The sequence below is a fragment of the Zeugodacus cucurbitae genome, chromosome 6, assembly GCF_028554725.1.
Source record: "Zeugodacus cucurbitae isolate PBARC_wt_2022May chromosome 6, idZeuCucr1.2, whole genome shotgun sequence".
In the NCBI taxonomy this organism is placed as follows: Eukaryota; Metazoa; Arthropoda; class Insecta; order Diptera; family Tephritidae; genus Zeugodacus; species Zeugodacus cucurbitae.
The window spans coordinates 61503662-61526590 of NC_071671.1; the positions used below are offsets into that span (position 1 = coordinate 61503662).

The following is a 22929-nucleotide window of genomic DNA, read 5'->3' on the forward strand; positions in this document are numbered from 1 at the left end:
CTTGTTAATGTATATGATAATGAGGCTCAAACATTTTTGGTATAACTTTTTCCTGAAGCCACGGACGGAATATGGGCGGAATTGAAGCCACGCCTACTTCCCATATAATTCAATCTTCAGATAGAATTCACTGATTCATTCACTTTATAATATATATGTACATTAGGAACCAATGGAGATAGCGGAATAACACTTTAGAAAAAACTGTATTCGAGCTGTGACATCACTTGTGGAAAAATTGTCGAAAAGACTAAGGATAACTGTTTACTGAACATATCGGTAAATCTCTCAGTTGTTATACCCTGAACAGACAGGGTATATTAAGTTTGTCACGATGTTTGTAACACCCAGAAGGAAGCGTCGGAGACCTTATAAAGTATATATATAAATGATCAGTATGTTGAGCTGAGTCGATTTAGCCATGTCCGTCTGTATATATACGAACTAGTACTTCAGTTTTTAAGATATCGTTTTGAAATTTTGCAGATGTTAGTTTCTCTTCAAGAAGCTGCTCATTTATCGGAACTGCCGATATCGGACCACTATATCATATAGCTGCCATACAAACTGAACGATCGGAATCAAGGGGTTGTATGGAAAATTTCCGCATTTTACTACATATCTTCACGAAATTTGGTGTGAGTTATTGTACATAGAAATAATTTAATCTCCGAAAATTTTTTTCAGATCGGTCACTATAGCATATATGTAGCTGCCATACAAACCGAACGATCGGAATCAATGGCTTGTATGGAAAATTTTAGCATTTGACGTGGTATCTTCACGAAATTTGACATGGATTACTGCTTAAGGTAATAATATAATCTCCGAAGAAGTTGTTCAGATCGGTTAACTATATGTTATTAATTGATAGATAGGAACAAAAGAAAACCTAGGTAGAAAACAAAGTTGGAAGGTGTAACCAGATAAAACACAGGAAGGACTTTACATATAGGATTCTTAAAAAATTTCAGTTTACGCATGCAGCTTAAACTTTGAACAACACTTTCAAATTTTTTCGAAAAAAATCTTTAAATAACTATAAACGACTAAAAGATCTATTTTCTTTATTTAGGCTAAAAAGAATTAGTAAAATGTTTTCTTTTTTTTTACTTACTTTATCTTACGTCTTTAGATTTGCTTAAACACATAGTTACTAAAAGAAATGCACCTGTGAAGGGTATATTAGCTTCGATACAGCCGAAGTTAACGTTTTTTCTTGTTTTAATATAATTCTGTACCAAAAAATGGGAGGGTCATAACTTTCCCTAGCTCCCACCGTGGACTCTATTCCGCATATATCGGTTAATATGTGAGATATCTTAGTAAAATTAAATGAGCGTATAGTCTTGGATATAGTGTACTTTGGTACTCAAAATGAGTGAAATTGGTTTAGGAATTACATTAGCCCTCATATACCATATTCGATGATTTTCGTTATTCTATAGGACTTTATGCCGAATATATGGGTCAAATTGAGTTATCTTAATAAAATTTCATCAATAAATTGCGAGAGTATAAAATGTTCGGTTGCACCCGAACTTAGCATTTCCTTACAAACATACACACAATATTTACTTCACAATAATAGGATATATTGTTAAAATCCTCGATTAGCTAATTTATTTAAAATTGTTACCAATATTTGGATATTTTTATTGCACGAAATAAATAATGCATTTCTATTTAATATATATACGAAATCAATTTCAAGTGTAGATAGAATTACGTAATCGATTAATATATATGCATTTTTATTTCAGAATACATTCGTATTTGTTGACGATATGAAAAATAAATATTTGTAATATGATACCTGTTTAATTATGATTTACATAAATATCTTATCTATAATTGCTACCGTTAAGAACTGTTCAGAAATCTAAACAATCACATTTATAATTATTACCTAATAACTTTTGGTTTAGTATAAAAGTATTAAGTAAGTTTAATTTTTAAACAATTCGTTTTTCCTAGTATCTCGTATCAGTTTATATCGAAGTGTCATAGCAATGAAAGGAATTATATTATGGTTAACCTGTTTGGTGGTTTGTACGAATTTGGATTCGATACAAGCCAATTTAACGAAGGTATGCTTTGACGGTTTATCCTGTGTACATGGCAGGTACATGTCCGGTTATGATAGCTATACATTTGAAGCCTTTCTGGGTATACCGTATGCCAAACCGCCCATCGGTAATTTGAGATTTAGCGTAAGTACACTCTTTATATTGGATCTCACAAGCAATGCTTGAGTGTAACTTTATTAACATGTATAATTTAATTCAAGAATCCTGAAGTAGCTGCGCTGTGGAACGGCACCTTGTCAACATTATATCCGAAGCCGGATTGTATACAGCGTGAATATTCCACTTCATCAAAAACGATTAGCGGTTCAGAGGATTGTCTATACCTGAACATATATCGCCCAGTGGTAACTAATTATTATTATATTCTAAATTTATTGGACTTATGTTTTGGTTTCACATAAACTTATCCGTTTATTTTTGTAGCAACGTGCAGGTGGGAAATTGCCAGTAATGTTTTATATACATGGTGGTGGACTTTTCAGTGGCACACCGAGTCCCGTAAACGTTGGACCACAATATTTTATGGCTATGAATGACGTAATTCTGATCGTTCCCGCGTATCGCTTGGGTCCATTTGGTAAGTTGTATAGCGTTGCACAACAAATGAGATATTATTTCAGTAATAAAATTTATAGTTTTCTGGTAAGAAGGTATGATAATTGAGCATATGCGACAAATCTTTTAATCGAGACGACTTAATATGTCAGTGTATTCTATTATCCTTAAATCCCTTTATACAAATGCATAAATACTGGAGTAAAGCTAAATGTACTTCCGATTGATCTTTATTTAAGCAAAATTAATTCGTATTTTAAGGGGCTATACCAGTGTAACCCATGAAAAATTAGGTGATTTTCGTGCATTTTTAAAAGAAAGTACGCTGATTGAAGTTTTTTGGACATTGTAAGGTATATTTTCAGCTATGTATATTTTAAGATTTTTTACTAAAATATATTAATATTAAATAATGTTAATTAAAAATGTTTTTTTTAGGTAAAAAGTAGTCGTTTTTAAAGCCAAATTAATAATTTTCAAAAAATCAAAAAGAGTTCATTGTATAGTAAATATATTCAAGAATACTCAGTTTAAATTTTTAGTTTGAAGTCGATCTGGCAATTTATCATTGAGTTGTGATGTCAGCAATTTTGAGAAATGTCATTTCGAAAAAAACGTGTTTAAAATTTCGACTATAGCTGCTGGTACCTGCAAGCGGCCGCTCTTTAGAATGCAGCCATTCAAAAAATATTCAAGATACGAACTTACCGCTTTCACAGGACATTTTTGAAAGTATATACTATCGAATAAGCAAACATTTTTTTTAATGTCACACTGCCCTGTATAACATCTTAACTGTGATTTTTCTCGCTCGTAATAATCATTACTTTGCGCTCAATGCCTGATCTTATAATTCCAAACCGCCAACTGTGACTGTATTACATACTAATATAATTAATATGTATTAATATTGTTAATATTATGTATGTTTGTTATTCTTAACAGGTTTCTTATCTACTAACGACACGGAGATGATGGGAAACTATGGTCTTAAAGATCAGAATTTAGCACTAAAATGGGTTAACAAATATATCTCGGCTTTTGACGGAGATCCCAACAGTGTGACAATTTTCGGTCACAGCGCTGGTGCTGTATCTGTACATTTACACTTAATGAATATAGATAAAAAGGGTAAGCCCAAAGACATAATAAATATCTGTTATATTTGGAACCTCCGTTCTTATTTTCACAGCCTCACCGCTATTCCATAACGCGGTTATGATGAGTGGTGTCGCAAACTCCCCATTCCATGAACCGTTAAGCGATCCAAAAGGCCAAGTCGTTAAATTGGCTAAAGCTGCTGGTGTGAATGAAGCTGAGTATCTGAGTTCGGCTAGTTTAGTTCAAGCATTACGTTCAATCAAAGCAGAAACCTTGTTACAAGCTGTCGATTCTCTTAAAGTTTGGGATGTCCATCCGTATATAACATTTCGTCCGAATATTGAAAATGATGATTGGTCTGGTGCTTATGTTACAAATGGGCAATATTTATATGATGGGAAAATACCATATGGTACAGCTCATGATGTGTCTTGGATCGTTGGTAATGCACCAGCCAAGGGTGAGGGTTTGGTTGTAGCACTGCATTTGGCAAGTGATACGAAATTGCAGGAGGATTTCAATAGTAATTTTAACGAGACGCTAAGCCTTTTGTTGGACTTATCTACGGAGTGTAACCAAGAAATTATTATAGATTTATTGGTAACAGAGTATATGGACGGTAGATATGAACTCAATAATTATACATTAAATGGATTTTTGGAGGTAATTAAATATAAATTAACCAGGCATAAGGGAGTTCAGCTTTTGTTTCCTTTTTAGCTTCTGGGAGATGCGCACTTCATATACCCAACTTACACACTTCTCAAGAATAATGTCAATTCTACACGTGATGATTTTAAGGGCATAATTCATTTCAACTACCGCGGACCCTATTCGTATTCGACCGCACTTTCAAATAGTTCCAAAAACTTTGGCCCTGCACATGCTGATGATTCATTGTACCTGTTTCATAGAGCATCATATCCTTATTCAAAGAACTCCCCTGAGGCATCTTTGGTTAGACGTTATGTAAGGCTGTTTCAGACTTTTGCCTCAACTGGGTATGTGAATCTACATATATATTTAAGCATGTTTTTGTTGTATGAGTTTCATATTCCGGTATTTTCAGTAATGCTGACATCCAAGAATGTAATGGTGAAGATTTTCCGGATAATTGCGAGTATTTGTCGATAGTGAATGATGATGATGAACCATTCCAAACAGGAACTACTTGGAACACTGAACGAATGGACATTTGGGATCAAATATATACCACATATTGCTAAATTGTTTTTTTTTTTTATTTAACTTTTTCATATACGAGTATATACGTATGTACTTAGCGTGTCATTATAATTCTTCCTACTTCTATTGTTGTACAAGCGTATAACATAATAAAGCTAGTAACACATTTGTTGCTGAAAAACTGAGATTTTCCAAAGTTTTTGTATTTTCAATTTTTTTTTTAATATTCATGCACTGAAAGTCTCAAACACTGCTGGCGCATTTAAAATTTGTCTGAAATAGTTATTTGGTAGTAATGTGTTATTAGTAAATACGCCCGTGAGCGTATTCTCCTGACAAAATATAAATGTTTTTTTTCTTTTTCCTTTATTTTGACTCGCAAGTTCAAAAATAGGGGTCACCATTTGATTAATTGGAACAATTGGTATTCGTTCATTGAAAGAGGACTTTACAGTTACGTACTCAGTCCAAAGACCTTATGACAAGACTGATTCTGCGTCGGATTTCAAGGAAGAGATTGTTGTTAGTGTTAATGCCGGTTTCAAGATATATTCGTTTAGCGGGAACGCCAAATTCAGAAATAGTGGCATAGAGGCATCTCCTTCCCGTACTATAAAAAGCAGCTTTAAAATCAACAATGTGGTGGTGTGTGTCGATCCTCCTTTCCCGGATTTTAACCAAGATATGGTGCATGGTGTATATCTGGACAGCTGTAAATTTTCCACGCCCAATCAGATGTTGACTGTGGGCTTTAGTCTTTTACACAGTTTGCGCGATAAGACCTTATATGCGATATTGATATTTTTATTGCATGCAATAAATACATACATATGATCTCTATTCAATATATCCGAAATTAATTTCAAGTGTTGATAGAATTAGGTAATTATTTAATATACATTTGTATATATTTATTTGTCATATCATCAACAAATACGAATGCATTCTCAAGCATATATATAAATATATATATATTTGCAATATGATACATGTTTAAATAGAATTTACATAAATATCTTATCTATAATTGCTGCCGTTAAGAACTACTCAGAAATCTGAACAATCACATGTATTATTACTACTTAATTACTTCTGGTTTTGTATAAAAGTGTCGAGTAAAAATTGATTTTATAACAATTAGTTTTATTTTGTATCTCTATCAGTATCTATCGAAGTGTCGCAGTAATGAAAGGAATTATATTATGGTTAACCTGTTTGGTGTTTGGTTCGAATTTATGCCCAATAAAAGCCAATTTTCCGAAGGTATGCTTTGACGGTTTATCCTGTGTACATGGCAGGTACATGTCCGGTTATGATAGCTATACATTTGAAGCCTTCCTGGGTATACCATATGCCAAACCACCCATCGGTAATTTGAGATTTAGTGTAAGTAAAAAGTGAATGCGTCTTGAACAGTGTTTGAGTGTAATTGTATTAAACTTAATTATCTAATTCCAGAATCCTGAGAAAGCTGAACTATGGAATGGCACCTTGTCAACATTATACCCCAAGCCGGATTGTATACAGCGTGAATATTCCACTTCATCAAAAACGATCAGCGGTTCAGAGGATTGCCTGTACTTGAATATATATCGCCCTTTGGTAACACATAACTATATAATGAAATGGTGGACCTAAATTTTGGTTTGACAAAAACCTATGGATTTATTTTTGCAGCAAAGTGCCGATAGGAATTTACCAGTGATATTTTATATACACGGTGGTGGACTTTTCGGTGGCTCACCGAGTCCGGAACAAGTAGGACCACAGTATTTTATGGATACGAATGATGTAATTCTGGTAGTGTCAGCTTATCGCGTGGGTCTATTTGGTAAGTAAAAATGACATATTAGTTTAGTATTAACATATATATATGTGTTCTTGTAAGAAGGTATTATAATCGAGTATATGCGCCAACGACGTGACGAATTCAGTCGGTTTGTCACGTGTAGATAAAATTTCACGTTTTTTTCTTAAAAAAGAAGATATATGTATATAAATACATAACTGTGCTTGTGACCCATTTATTTCTTAGTATTTGCTCGCATGCCGGCCCTTATCAACTCCAGTGCTGTTGTCAAAAGGTGGGTGGTGTGAGTGACGTTTCAATGAAATTGCGAATATGAATATTAATTTTGCATACATGCATATGACTGTGTAAGCATGAGTATTTTGAATAAAAATGCGACATTGAAAATTTTCAAGCTCACACGCGCACGCCTTCGCGTAGATTATGCGTGTACTTACATACATATATATGTATATATTTATTTGTGTATGTATGTACGTATGCATACAAGGCGTTGTTGTATTATCTACAAGAAGGCATTGAAATTCGTATGCATAAAAAAAGGAAGCCGACGAAATCGCCGTTGTACAAATGCACACACGATCAATAAGTTGCTTAACAACGAGTTGGTAATCACAGTAAAAATAAAATCAAATAAATAAACTGCAGTAAAGTTCATTTAAATGTACAAGTGGTGCAACTGCTTGTGCAGCGATCATTCCGGTTCATTTTCAAGGACACGCCTTGTTGTTGCACGTGCGCTGCGCTGATGTGGATGCGCTTTTTGTTTACGCTTGTAGGCTTCTACAATTAAATATACATATATACGTATATGCCTTGGTAGTCTGATCTGTGATCTGTGATATTATGCGTAGAAGCCATTGAAATTCAGATTTCCGAATGCAAGTTAGGAAGTTCCAATTGTTAAAGTTTTTATACTCTCGCAACAAAAGTTGCTAAGAGAGTATTATAGTTTTGTCCACATAACGGTTGTTTGTAAGTCCGAAAACTAAACGAGTTAGATATAGGGTTGTATATACCAAAGTGATCAGGGTGACGAGTAAAGTTCAAATCCGGATATCTGTCTGTCCGTCTGTCCGTCCGTGCAAGCTGTAACTTGAGTAAAAATTAAGATATCTTAATGAAACTTGGAACACGTGTTCCTTGGCACCATAAGAAGGTTAAGAAGTTAAGCCTCAAAATGGCGATAACCAAAAACACATAAAGAGCTATAACTAAGCCATAAATAAAGTTATAAAAATAAAATTTGGAACATAGGATCGCATTAGGGAGCGGCACATTTGAATGTAATTTTTTTGGAAAAGTGGGCGTGACCGCGCCCCCAATAGATTTTTTGTATATATCTTGCAAACCAATAAAGCTATATCAACCAAACTTTCTGCAGTCGTGAAAGTGAAAGAAATCGGATAATAACCACGCCCACCTCCCATACAAAGGTTAGGTTGAAAATGACTAAAAGTGCGTTAACTCACTAACGAGAAACGTCAGAAACACCAAATTTTACATAAGAAATGGCAGAAGGAAGCTGCACTGAGATTTTTTACAAAATGGAAAATGGGCGTGGAGTCGCCCACTTATGGGTCAAAAACCATATCTCAAGAACTACTCGACAGAATTCAATGAAATTCGGTATATAATATTTTCTTGACACCCTGATGAGACTGGTAGAATATGGACGAAATCGGTTCACAACTACGCCTACTTCCCACATAACTCAATTTTGAATCCTTCTGATTCGTTCAATTTATAACGTATACATAAGGAACCGATAAAGATAGTGAAATAAAACTTTACACAAATACTGTATTTGAGCTGTGACATCACTTGTGTAAAAACTGTCAAAATCGAACCATGACTTTTTAAGGCCACTTATATCAGACATGAAGAACTCAGTGCCTAAGGGTAATTTTTCAGCGCAAATATAGGTAAATCTCTAAATAAATTGCGAGAGTATAAAATGTTCGGTTGCACCCGAACTTAGCCTTCCCTTACTGGTTTTATTTTTATTATGTTGACATGCGCGATGCTTCTGAAGCACAAAAAAAATGTTCAGCAATATCCATTGCTTACTTTATCTGTAGCATTCGCTATTGTTAGATGGTTTTTTATATGCAACCTCACACTTCATTGCTTGTTCGTGAATTCTTGATCAAAAACGATTGCTCAGCCTCCATGTTCTCTAGACATGACTCCTTGTGACTTTTCGCAATGTCATCATCGCTCAAAGAGCTAAAGGCTATCCAAAAATTGAGTTTAAGAGATGTTTCGATGATTAGAAGAATCGTTGACATAAGTACATACTATCGAAAGTGGACTTTTTGAACACACCTAGTATTACATGTGGTATATTACATTTCAAGGGTGTGTTTTTTTTTTTTTGAAGTTAAAAACCTTTATGTAAAACTTATCTCGACAATAACGCAACGAATATTGGTTTCTAATAGGTCAGTCGTAGCTATTCTATCAATATGTACTTGATATGATGTGTTCTCTCAAAAAGTGAGTCATAGTGGTCAATTAGTAATAGGTTACCAAAATTTTTTTCGAAGAAATTGGTGGCTTGAAAAATGTATGGCTTGTTTAACAGTATTTTGGAGCAATTTAAAACCGTTTCCATGATAATCGGTTCTACGTAATCGGGACGGACAGGGGTTTTATTAATCCAAGGATTTTCAAATCGATTGATTTTGTATTTGATTGATCTTGTATTTGAAGCTACAAGAAACACAAAAAAATGTCTGATAACAAATTATTCTTGTATTTCTTACCATGAAGTCTGACGAGTTTTTTAATTATTGTCCCCACTCCAACTTCTACAATTTTGCTTACTTTCGCATAAGTATGTGAATCCAGAAATGCGTTTCATCTCTGGTTTCATTATCGACAGTAATATTTAACCTAGGGCGGCAATACGCTAAAGTTCATATTGCTATTCGTTAAGTTAGACGAACGGAGCGTTATGATTTCTATTAATTTGTCTATGGTAAATTAAAGATATGAGTTACAAACGTCAGCATGGGTTGCTTTCGTTGTGGAATAAACACAATAGTGCAACATCGTCGTTATCGAATAAAGTGTTAAAGACCGGCATGCAGTCCTCATTATATTATAATAAGAACAGTGGAATCTAACTTACGTCTTTCTCATTACTTTCATTGAGATAATGCTTCCCATATAAATAGTATGTAACTTTATTATGCGTTTTATTGTTGACTTTGTGCATTCTAACTGCGCAACAAAGCTGCACATGCGAAGATAAGAGACCTCAAGTAAAATAACAGCAAATTTGATAGATTCATATAATTGGGGATAAGAAATATATGCACATACATACATTCTCATTAGAAACTCATTCATAGAATATTTTCGAATTTATAGCGCGTAAATGTTTTAGTTGATACGTTGATACGTATGTATCAAGTAAGGCTCCACATTAAGGTGGATATTTTATTTACTGAAATTTCGACAATTTAAATAATAACACAGGTCCACAAAAAAAATCGATGAAAGGTTCCTTTGACCAAACATGGTGTATGATATGTATTTTGGGCCGCTGAAACCGAATCTGAAGTCCGCTTTGCTCCATCACGTCAGGATTTTTTCCTAACCTCAAAATACATGTCGGATTTTACTTGAGAGAAAAAAATTTAAAAATATTAACAGATTTAGCTTAATTTTGGGATAGAGGAGTTTTTAGGGTCGGTGATCACTTATTTAAAGTCAGATTTTCAAAATACAAAATAGATAATCCAATATGGATTTTTACAAAACTTAGTATCTGTGAGTTTTTGAGCTCGCTAACTATGATTTTGAAATCAGATTTTGAAAAGCAATTGCTAATATTAGTTCAGGACTTCCTTTATTTTACAATTACCTGCATTCAGCTATATACCCAGATCATTGGGGAAGCAAACGTTTGTTTCTTGCGTTTCTTCAGTTGCAATGAACATCTCAGGCATATCTCTTTTGTAGTCCAATCATTGACGATGTCACTAGTTTCTATGCCGAATACTTTCGTATAGCTAGATTTTAGTGTATCTGTAAATTTTTTTCGGATTATACTTATAACGTATTCTCCAGAAACGACACAGAAATTGTCTTTCATTTTGCAAAATATTTTTCTTGTAGCATTATACTCATCAAAGGCCAAGTCACCCACCAATATAGAGCTGCGGTTGCTTAATGACGACACCTGCGGGTCCGCTTTCTTACCCTGTCCAGCCGCCGATACTGGGGTTCCGACTCCCTGCATCGTATTTATTTTTCGTGTGCCTATCATGACGCCGTAAAGGTGAGTCTAAAATGGGATTAGGGTCACGTACACGTACAACTAAACCCATTGCAGACTCACCTTAAGGAGCGTGATCTAGGGACTCTGCTGGATCACGGAAAAACTCCGTTGCTCGCCGTCACCACGTGGAGGTGCCCTGGATGCAGGCACACGATATAATTTGTGGGCAGCGGCCCTAAAAACTTCTAGATATATACTAAGTTTTGTAATAAATTTTTATACATCCGACAGCCATATTGGATTCTTTGGATTGGATCATTTTGTATTTTGTAAATTTGTCTTTAATTATGTAATCAGGGACCGCTCAAAACCCCTCTATCCCAAAATTAAGCTAAGTCCTTTAATATTTTTAAATTTTTTTCTGTCAAGTAAAATCCGACATGTATTTTGAGGTTAGGAAAAAATCCTGACGTGATGGAGCAAAACGAACTTCAGATTCGATTTCAGCGGCAAAATACATTTGATACACCATGTTGGGTCAAAGGAACCTTTCATCGATGTTTTTTTGTGGTCTTGTGTAATTAATTGATTCTCCTCTATTTCAATTTTTAATTAAATATCTAGACAATAAAATTACTACGGTTAATACTTGAACTATAATAGTCAATTAACTCAAAGCATACAGAACACCCTAATGCTCGTAAATAAGCACCTAAATATATGCTTTGATTTTGTGATTTAGGCGTCAAATTTTTCCCAAGTTTCATTTGATAGAAGACCGCCTCAACAGAACTAAACTATGCTCGATAATATGCTCTCTGCAACACGGGTTTAAAACAGTAATTGCTTGAATCATAACACACAATGATTCAGCAATTTTTTTCTTTTACAAAAGACTTGTTATCTAGACATTCACACAACTTTGAAAATGCGTATTTTAACAATCCGACAGTGGTCGTAGGTCTTTAATGTCACATTCCCGCGATAACACCACTTATCTAATTAGAAAGTGTTATGCTGAAGAGTACGTACGCACTCACTTATACTATATATGTACATATTTGAAGAAAATAGTAATGATATTAATACATTTCTAAAGGCTTCACTACTATCACACTCCTTTGGACAAAGCGTCGTTGTGCGTACGCACACAATGTGCCCCAATATAGTACTTATAGAGCATGCTAGTCTATAAGTAAATGGAGTTAGCGATAATACGCGCTTTGAGTTGATACTGTCAGTACCCCTACTCGAGTATATACATATTTACGCTCATACTAAGTAAGTATATGATTGATCGTGATTTCTGACCATGCACTCCAGTGATAAAAGGCCCCAACGAAGCAAATAACTTTTCAGTAGGCAAATTGTGCCCGAATTAACTAGTTTACTTGTTGGAGTAGCAAATGATAAGACGGATTCGTGCAGTTATTGAATGCGCAGTGGCTTAATTTTTTCATTCTAATTAATTGGTGAATTGATTTGTGATAATATTGAATTGGTAGTTGAATGTGTTAAATTTATTATTAAATGCATATGTATAGTATATTTATTATTTCTATAGAAGAGCTTAAAACACTTTCTTTAAAGCTCTTATGGTTGTGGTTTTATTTTTAACAAAATATCGTTAAAGTGACTCAAAAATAACGTTGAACTTTTTTTCTGTTTATTGAAGTGAAGTGAGGTGTGAGTGTGATTAGGCTTAAATGTGAAACAGTTCTTGAAAATATATATCATTCATATGTACATATATGACCACCACTTTTTGAAAAAAAAAAATTCAATTTAAATCAAAATCAAAATTCAATAAAAATTCCAAGTTCAATATAATTTGAAATATTCATATTATAAACGAGAAATATATAATTAAGTAGTCAGTGTGGTTGGACCTGTAGCGCAGTATATACACATATATTTATTATGCCGTTCTTTGATTTTTACGAAATGTTACAAGCGTTTTCTGGATAATTTCATTAATTCTTATTTCTTTCCGGTTAAACTTGGCTTAGTATATGACTCGCAATGATCAATCTCTTAGCAGAACTTTCAATTTTCCATGAGGCTACTTTCATGAAACCCCATATCTCGAATACCGGCGCTTTGGATTTTTTAGATTTTTCAATAAAGAATTAGAGCTCACTAACGGGTTAATTATTCGAGCTAATCTAGAATGCAAAGGTAAACTAGACAAACACAAATACCCCTCATCAACAACTTCTCAAACGTTTGGCATACAGTCCGTAAAAGCATTGCTCGAAACAATATCAATTTGGAGTAAATTCCAATCCTTTTTTCAGTGTAAATTCCTTTTGGAATTTTTTCTTCTCCAAATTTAAATGAGAATTAATTTTCAAGTACAAATAATTTATTTAAGAAATTTAAATTAATTTACATAGATTATAATAGTTGAAAACAGTTTAACTGTAATAAATGTATGTATCTCTTGTCTATATAATAATCATTAATAGGAAAATCAATAAATTACCAGTAATTTCCGTAATAATCCAATATATTTATATATTTTTTGGAATGTTTTTTATGTTATTGTTTACACACAGGTATGTGTATATTTGTAGGCACTAGTAAACAGATCAATTGGTTCTAGATAAATTTCCAACTCGTGTGCAAAATAACTGTAATTGCAAGTACACGATCGTATTACGTACAACGTGAATGCAATAAAAAAACATTCGCTTTTTCGTCGCGCATTAAAATTGTTGAAATATTGATCTGTAAACGGATTTTTTTGGAAAATAAGAAGAAAATATAATATTATTGACAGTATAATATTCTACTAGCTTGAAATATCATGCAGGACAACGTCTGTAGTGTCCGCTAGTATGTTATATAATAATTACATTAGATAGCAAAAAAGTCTAAATATATAAGTTTATAAATGCAGTTAATAAATAATTTCGATTATAAAACATGTGTGCGCATAAATGAAAATGAAAGTATATCAAAGTTGACAGTTTACACAACAAATTCAAGTGGTTATAAATAATTCAATCAGCCATTAATCCCAAATACGATATTATGTATACAGGTGTTGTGATTCCAATAAATGATAATAGAATTTTACGAATTCCAAAAAAAAAAAAAATAATGAGGCGAACTCTACTGTATAAATTACCCATTTTTATATTATTTTTCTTTGGAAACTCAGTTGTATGATAAGGAATTGTGAAAATATGTACTACTTCTACTGTACTAACAAGGGATCGGGAGATACATTACATATATTTATACCCTCGCAACAAAGTTGCTACGAGACTATTATAGTTTTGTTCACATAACGGTTGGTTGTAGGTTCTAAAACTAAACGAGTTAGATATAGGGTTATATATACCAAAATAATCAGGGTGACGAGACGAGTCGAAATCCGAATGTCTGTCCGTCAGTCCGTGCAACGGATAGCTTGAGTAAAAATTGAGATATCTTAACGAAACTTGGAACACGTATTCTTTGGCACCCTGAGGAGGTTGCTTTCGAAAATGGGCAAGATCGGACCACTGCCACGCCCACAAAATGGCGAAAACCGAAAACACTTAAAGTGCCATAACTAAGCTATAAATAAAGCTATGGAAGTAAAATTTCGTATGAAGGATCGCACTATGAAGGGGCATGTGTGGATGTAATTTTTTTGGGAAAGTGGGCGTGGCCCCGACCCCTACTAAGTTTTTTTGTACATATCTCGCAAACTACTAAAGGTATATCAAGGAAACTTTCTAGAGCCGTTTCTTTTAGATACTACCTTATACAGTCCAAAAATGGTGAAAATCGGATTGTAACCACGCCCACCTCCCATACAAAGGTTAGGTTGAAAACTACTAAAAGTGGGTTAACTCAATAACGAAAAACGCCAAAAACACTAAATTTCACATAAGAAATGGCATATGGAAGCTGCACTCAGATTTTTTTACAAAATGGAAAATGGGCGTGCATCGCCCACTTATGGGTCAAAAACCATATCTCAGGAACTACTCGACCGATTTCAATGAAACTTGGTTTGTAACAGTTTGCTTACATCCCAATGATATGTTGTGAAAATAGGCCAAATCGCTTCACAACCACGCCTACTTCCTATATTACCAGAGTTTTAAGACGATCTGAATCGTTTACTTTACAATATATAAAGTAAGCACTATTAAAAGATATCGGTGCAGAACTTTGCACAAATACTACGTTTATAGTGTGGCAGCCCCATTCTAAAAATCACCGAAAATCGGACCATAGGTTGTCAAGGCCCCATATATCGAACACGAGGACCTCGGTGCTTCTAACCCAATATTATGGTTTCCAACTTTCAATGGACTTTATACAATATATATGACGAATATGTGGGTCAAATTGTGTATTATAAAATATTAATAAAGTTAAATAAAGAAATTGCGAGAGTATAAAATGTTCGGTTACACCCGAACTTAGCCCTTCCTTACTTGTTATAATATTACATATATTCATTTCATTACATTCGTAACATATAACGTTTTTATAAATACGGGTATAAAAAGTCCAATTGAAGGATACACTTTTTTGTAAACCCGAAGATATATCGTTTAATGTGCAATCATCGGTTACGAAGTCACTGTAAAGCATATCTTTGTTTTCGTCTTCGAGAAAAATTGGTATTATGATCTTAATTTTATGCTCACATAACTCATTTATTTTAATTTTTTTTGTTAAATAGTGTTCGAGTTCAGGACAGCCACACTTGACCGAGCACACCTGAACTACCCTTTTTATCTACTTGTCAAATAGTATTATAAGCATAGTAAGACTCTTATCAACAAAACCCAAAAGCGTGTGAATTTTCTAATTGTATTCCACTTTTATATACTCACATCTCACATGCCATATCAGTAAGGCAGGGTATCCGATTATCAAAGATACTAAAAATAAACAAAAATTCCAAAAAAAACTGTAACTAATTGCCGTATATAGTACTTGAAGTTCATTCAAAGCTTTTCAGCACACCGAAAAAGAGTTGTTGAAAGTTAAGAAAACTGTATAAGTCTTAATTTTTACTCGAATTTCAATAAATATTCGTACGCCATAAGGAGTTCCGTTCAAGTACTTGTAGAGAAATACACGCGCCTATATATTATATTTAATTGTTATAACATTACATTACTGTGTACATTAGTAATTCAAGTTATGTGCATTTCCGCAATAAATAGTCGTAATAAAAATAAACTAATTAATAACCCGTAAAACAATTATTTAATACAAAGCGCATGCCACAATTTGTTTACACGTGCCACCAAGTCGGCATTGCAAATTGAAACTTGATCGATTCTGTTGCACAGTGTGTTGAACGCATAAAATTGGCGTACAGAATTTTTTTTATATATTATTTTTTTGTTAGGGTTACTTTTTAAGCTTTTTCTGAATTTGAAGCAATATTTCAGAAATTTGTGCAAAATTATGCAGTTCTCTAAAACTAAGTAATTCCAGAAATAGGACCAAAGTTATATATTATAAATTGAAGATAAATATAACCTCAACAGGCAGCAGTTGACTCCTCTGCTATGGAGTTAAGTTAGTTATTACTTTCGAATATCTCATTATCTAAATGAAAACCTAATTGCTTGCTGATGTTTTCATTCTCAATTTTCGTTAGTTAGCACCAGGTCAACTGGAAGAATCCGTAGATCTGATTAGTTATATGAAACTGTGGGGGAATTTAGTTTTAAAAGTAATGACCCCACCTCCCAAAAAAATAATCTAAATCACCAACTGACCACTGTGCAAAGTGGTTATGAGTTATTAGAGGAGGCCTCTTTCAAAAGGTATGAATTAAGTTTATAAGCACTTGGCTTAACGTCTAATGAGAGTGAGAAATACACGAGTTCGATTAACTCACAAATGTGTCTAATTACATTTAAATTTATTTCTCTCTAATTGCAAATTATTTATAATAAATGTCTCATTAGCATCTGAAACGTCTTATCCACATTAGCGCCATATGCGAAATGACTCAATATGTTAATTAAATGAATTCTAACGGCGCTCTACTATTATTCTAAAATTATCAATAAATCCTAGAAAACGACCTTGTCGACAACACTTCATGCATATTGTACATTTGCACATATGTGCATACAAATACAGTTACTTAAGTATTCGCTCAGCAACTAATGCAGCTAGCCGTTGTTATTGCCGGTGTTGTCGTTATATTATTGTTGCTATAATTTTTTCTATCGGCCTCACTACTGTTGGCGGCTATTAAAAACTCAAACAACTTGTCGCGTTCTTAAATCAGTCGTATTCTGCTGGCCAGCGTAGACGGCTGTCATATAAGTACCTTTAATATAAAGATAAACGGTACAATTGAAGTTAAATCGGTACGCAGGATAACGTTATATTTGACAGTTTATTGAATTGACAGTGAAACGGAAGTGCTAGTGATAAACTGTTCCGAGAGTGAATTTATAATTTTTTTTTTCCACGAATATAGTGAATAAAATATTATTTCTGGCTTAGCGAAACATATTAACGTTAATTTAAAAACATAAAAAAATTTGAATATTTTTAATCTATATTCCAGTTTAGATCTGATTCGTTCTTATTATAAAATAAAATTATAAAATTTTTCGAACTTGTGAAGTTTTTGAAGTTGTAACTCAACACTAAAATCATGTCTCTTCCATTAGTACTAAATATTTGTCAACTTTTCCGAAAAATTGTAAAAAAAGAAAAACGGTAGCAATAGCGCCTGATAGTGTTGATCACTTAACATAATGCTTGGATCAAGCATTCCAAGGGGCCAAATTTACCGTAGATGTTACCACTATCAAATGATCTTTCATGACTATCTTTTGACACATAGTACCTCGGATTCTATTGTCGCCTAACTATATAATTGCTTCTTCCTTTCCATTATCTACCTATATTCCTTCGATACAAGGTGGCGGTCGTAGCATAGTGACTAGGGGTTCACATTAATGCTACAGACTTTAGTTCGATCAAATTTCCGACAAAAGAATACAAATTCTTCAGATGAAATGGAAAACGTCACTAACGCTGAGTTCAACTCTCCAAATAAAATTCTGTAAATAATTGTCACAGCCATTTAGCTATACGTTGAATATTATATTTTATTAATAATATTAATATTTATGAATGAGTTTAGTAAATAGAAATTTGTCAGCTGCTCCCGACCACAAATTGTTTCGAAATTTCATTGATTTCAAATTGCAAATAGTTTGTTTTAAATAAATGAAAAAAATGCTAAATTTAATAAATCATCCAATAAGCTATTACCAACAACATTTAGTGTTAGTAAGAAAATATTTGCATTAGGGTGGACCGAAATTTAATAAGTATATCAATAGGGAAACGACTAAAACGAATATTGACCGAAAGCTGGGATCAAACGCAGGTTCTGTATGAGCTTACGAACCATCTTGCTCATGATATTGGTACTAAACTAACTAATAATCCCATTGGAAAACAAGAACAACAAATGAATAAACATTTTTAAATAAAAAAACAAAAATTTTCTCACGTAATTTTAATGCTTGCATATAGTATTAAACAAAAACAGAAAAATACGAAATTGGCACAAAAGTATATTTGCTAATTTTTCAAAAATGTTTGGAGGATTTATCACCCAGAGTGCAGGGATTAAGGCACCTAATATTTATAGACTCGCATGTCTCTAAGTATTTCCGCTTATCTGACGTAGAAAACGGCATTATTTTTGGAACAAAATACTCAAAGAACGCTGCGTAGGTGGAAAATAATGCAAAAAAGTGAATAATTTGGACTTATTTATAAAAATGAAAGAACTACTGTGGAATGAAAAAAGGAGTGGTTTAAGTAATAATTTTTTTTACTAAAACCAAATCATGAATGACTTTTTTTGTAAAATATTATTTTGAACAGTAATAGATACAGATGTAACTATTGGTAGACAAATGAGCAATATATTCATAGACTTTGTAATCGTATAGTCATGGGCTTTGCTGGACTTAATAGATGATATCATTTGTCTTACAGCTTAACGAAAGTGACTTGCAACATTTCTTACAACAATTGAGCTCTTGAGACCAACTAGCAGACATATACAGCAATAAATATAATTCCTCCAGTCTAGACGGATTTGCAGACTTGAACTGGGCGTGAATAAGTGAAGTGCGCCTCAGGTGGCGAACTGAAGTGCTGTTGCGCCGCAGACGATTCGGAAACGATAAACACAAACAAACAAGAATTTGATTGAAAATAAACAAATCGTCATGACGGCACCATTGGCAACAGCGAAGGTGTTACCACCAACAAGTGTCACTCAACTTCGTTTGTCGCAATTATGCCAGACGATCTTTATGCTCTTCGTAGTGACAACAACCGCAATGGCACATACACCAGCCACCGAAGAGCCATTGTTTAAACTGAATTCGGCTTTACCGAAAGTTTGCCTTTACGAAATGGGTTGCTTACAAGGCAGACATATGCCCGGTTTAGGCGCGCACAATTTTGAGGCATTTCTTGGAATACCGTACGCTCTACCGCCAGTGGGTGAGCGGCGTTTTGCGGTGAGTCCCAATAAATTAAAATTTATTAAAAACTGTTTTAAAGTGGTTTATTGTTTTTTTTTTGCAGAATCCCAAAGCGTTTCCACGCTGGTGGGGCGTTTTGGATGCGACCGCATCGAAGCATAACTGTGTGCAAAAGAATTACATACTGCCTAATCCGGTGGTGGAAGGCGTCGAAGACTGCCTGTACTTGAATATTTACAGACCAACAGTAAGTGTGTGCACCCGAGAAGAGAGAATACATAGGTTGCAGTTGTAAGCCGAACTAGAACCCACAAAATATATGTATGTATATATTTTGGTTTAAGACGGCGCAACCTTGCATTCCATCACTTCCCAGTGAGCATAGTCTAATTGGGAATACTAGTTTACTAAATAAAATTATATTCCTATTTCCCCGATAGACAGACTCTTCACAGTTGCTGCCCGTTATGGTTTATATACATGGTGGCGGATGGTTTAGTGGCAGCGCTGGTCCATTCTTACATGGTCCTGAATATATTATGGAAACAAAAGAAGTCATCTTAGTCTCCATCGCTTATAGATTAGGGCCGTTTGGTGAGTATGTCGCTATTATACCTATGTATGATTAACAGAACATTTCTTGCTAACTTTGATAAATTCTTTTGAAATTTCATTACTACAGGCTTTCTCTCAACGGACGATGCCAATATGCCCGGTAATTTGGGTCTTAAGGATCAAAATTTGGCTTTACGTTGGATTAAACGAAATATTGGCGCTTTCGGTGGCGATCCGGACAAGGTAACCATATTTGGACAGAGCGCTGGTGCCATTTCCGTGCATCTGCATATGTTGAGTCATCAATCCGAAGGTACGTCCACATATTAGTAATGATCCTTAACTGATTTTTATTCTTTTATTATAAAAATCAACTCTTTTATTTCAATCTACAGGTCTCTTTCGTAGCATCATTACCATGAGTGGCACCGCAAATGTACCGTTTGCCATTAATGACGATCCGCTCCAACAGACCCGTGAAATTGCTAGATTTTGTAATATCAGCAATGTGGAAGAGTTGAGCACCGCTAAACTGACGCGCGCTCTACGTGCACTGAACGCCAATGAAATAGTGAATGCGGGTGATAAACTCAAATATTGGAATGTGGATCCCATGACGAATTTCCGTCCCATCGTAGAGAAGCATGGCGGTCGCGATGCATTTCTTACACAACACCCGGAGGAGTTATTGAATGAGGGTAAATATACGCCTGTGCCATGGCTGAGCGGCGGTGTACCGGGGGAGGGAGCTGTACGTGTGTTCTCAATCTTAGCAAACGAGACGTTGAAGCAACAGTTCAATGCGAACTTTCACGAGTTGCTCGAGAAGTTACTTGAGTTTCCGACGTCATTTACGCGTGCACAGTCGACAGCAAAGACACAGCTGGTCATCGACGAGTATTTCGGTGGACGACCGGTAATCGATAATGCGACGGCGCATGGTTTTCTTGATGTGAGTGTTTGTAGTTGTTAATTGATTTGAGGTTATTTTAGAATTGTATTTTTGTATGCACAGTGCATCAGCGATCGCGCCTTTCATCATCCCTACTACAATGCTATTCGTGCTTATGTGCATACCGTCGATGTGAAAAAGTATCCTGTCTATTTGTACAAACTCAACTACAAAGGTCTTCATAGTTTCACGAGCATTTACACTGGTGGCATGCCGATCGGTGATTTTGGTGCGGTACATTGTGATGATCTAATTTATACCTTCCGTGCGCCAGTGGTCTTTGCCGATTTCAAACAGGGTTCGGCAGATGCGTCGCTCGCTGCGTACTTCACACGGAATCTCGTCAATTTTGCCAAGCATGGGTGAGTCAATTTTAGAAAATAATTTTCAATTTGCACTGGTAGATCTTAATTATGTTTGGAATAATAGTATTTCCAATCTCTGAAACTATACTGTAGAATCATCAAAAACCGAAACCATTTCAAAGTCTATTCTATTTATAAGTGTATAAATCTGTTACCAAATACTCATATATTTCTTCCAGCAAACCGTTGAATGCAGACGCTTTAAAACCTTGCACTGCCGCCACATTTTCGCAAAAATCGGATGCCATTTGTGATTATCAGGAATTCTCGAATTCTGGCAATGATTCTTTTAGAATTTCCACAAGCAACAAGTTTAACGTGAAGCGCGCAAAACTATGGAATGCGATTTTGGAAATAGATTTTTAGGTGAAATTTGACTGAAGCTCATTAGAGCAGTTATTTTTAGAGTTTTTTAAGTAGTGTCTTCATGCTGAGATTGTAGTATTAAATATGTTAACAAATGTACATAGATATATGCATATGTACTAATGCATATTAGATTTTTTATCAAGTATTTATGTAGGTTTTATATTTAATATATATAGTTCTTAGATTCATAGTTGACTTTTATACACAAATAAATATATCCTTATATTGCATATGGCATAATTCTATATATATGAACGAATATTACTCTGTTCTGTACATTTTTGGATTGTTAGCTCTTCCTATGGTTTTAACTTGTTATATCTTCTAACGGCGGTTGGATAAATTTTTCATGAGATAATTACATTCAGCGGTTTACCGTTGCGTGACAATGAATTTTTAGAATTTTTTTGAGAGCTGAAATCAAACCACGGGAGCTCTAAGGCTCTGAATCGACCTTAGATTTTACATATCCCCACAGTAAAAAGTCTAACGGTGTGATATCACACGAACTTGGTGGCCAAATGACTGGCTAAATTATCGAAATTATCTGCTCACCGAAGTGTTCTCTCAATAAATCCATTGATTGATGCTATGTGTAGGAAGTGGCGCCGTAATGTTGAAACCAAATGTCGCAGAGATCACGAGCTTCAATTTCAGACATCAAATAGTCGGTTATAATGGCGCGAAAAAAGTTTGAGTTGCGACTCTCCACGGTCTTCGTGTACACTCTCAACTACGGCTGTTATATTATCTTCACTGCATGTTGGGCGTAATATATTCGGTCGAATATTATCCAGTAATGAATGCTGGGTCTCAAGATAGGTGATTGTGTTGCAAATAGTACGCTCAGTTGGTCGATTGTGTTGGCTATAAGTTGAGAGAAGCGCGCGAAACATATTCTTTACAGAACGTGAAATTTCGAAATAAAGTTGAACAATTTATAAACATTGTGTAATGGCATAAGTCTTTCCATGATCAAATGCCAAACAATACCAAAATAGTATGATTGCTTGACACGGCTCACGCGTGATCTATCGAAAAAATGCTATTGAATAAAGTACCTCCACTCGTATCACCCGTTATAATAAGAGGGCGCTGATGATCTGTCTTGCATTGTTGATTGATTGTTCTTGCAACCAACAAAAGGGTATATTTAAAGATCGAAAAAAAAAATAATAACAGCTTCTAAATAAGTCAACAGGCTTAGTATAGAAT

The 22929-nt window shown here is 34.4% G+C and overlaps 2 protein-coding genes across 5 annotated transcripts; both read left to right on the plus strand.

Annotated features, from left to right (window-relative positions):
* The first annotated feature begins 1949 nt into the window (after nt 1-1949).
* On the plus strand, nt 1950-5116 carry LOC128922526 (juvenile hormone esterase-like). The gene is made up of 7 exons (XM_054233312.1): nt 1950-2213; nt 2291-2434; nt 2514-2667; nt 3591-3776; nt 3838-4409; nt 4467-4747; nt 4816-5116. Exons 1-7 carry the CDS (start codon nt 2013-2015, stop codon nt 4970-4972), a joined length of 1695 nt encoding a protein of 564 aa, XP_054089287.1. The 5' UTR covers nt 1950-2012; the 3' UTR covers nt 4973-5116.
* A 7199-nt stretch (nt 5117-12315) lies between these two features.
* Nucleotides 12316-21965, plus strand: LOC105209385 (juvenile hormone esterase). 4 transcript variants are annotated; one of them, XM_029038483.2, is made up of 8 exons: nt 12316-12444; nt 18977-19509; nt 19577-19720; nt 19914-20067; nt 20156-20341; nt 20424-20980; nt 21044-21342; nt 21525-21965. In XM_029038483.2, exons 2-8 carry the CDS (start codon nt 19213-19215, stop codon nt 21709-21711), a joined length of 1824 nt encoding a protein of 607 aa, XP_028894316.2. In that variant the 5' UTR covers nt 12316-12444; nt 18977-19212; the 3' UTR covers nt 21712-21965. The 4 variants fall into 4 exon arrangements, with proteins under 4 accessions (XP_028894316.2, XP_028894317.2, XP_028894315.2 ...); XM_029038484.2 differs by having other exon boundaries at nt 12328-12473; XM_029038482.2 differs by lacking the exon at nt 12316-12444 and adding an exon at nt 17209-17319.
* Nucleotides 21966-22929: the final 964 nt, after the last annotated feature.

Bases quoted from the DNA above. Each gene is read 5' to 3' on its own strand.
- LOC105209385 (XM_029038483.2), top strand. From the start codon at position 19,213: ATGACGGCACCATTGGCAACAGCGAAGGTGTTACCACCAACAAGTGTC. The intron at 20,342-20,423 runs GTACGTCCACAT...TTCAATCTACAG, and splicing joins GTTGAGTCATCAATCCGAAG to GTCTCTTTCGTAGCATCATT. The intron at 20,981-21,043 runs GTGAGTGTTTGT...TTGTATGCACAG, and splicing joins CGGCGCATGGTTTTCTTGAT to TGCATCAGCGATCGCGCCTT.
- LOC128922526 (XM_054233312.1), top strand. From the start codon at position 2,013: ATGAAAGGAATTATATTATGGTTAACCTGTTTGGTGGTTTGTACGAAT. The intron at 2,214-2,290 runs GTAAGTACACTC...ATTTAATTCAAG, and splicing joins TCGGTAATTTGAGATTTAGC to AATCCTGAAGTAGCTGCGCT. The intron at 2,435-2,513 runs GTAACTAATTAT...TTATTTTTGTAG, and splicing joins TGAACATATATCGCCCAGTG to CAACGTGCAGGTGGGAAATT.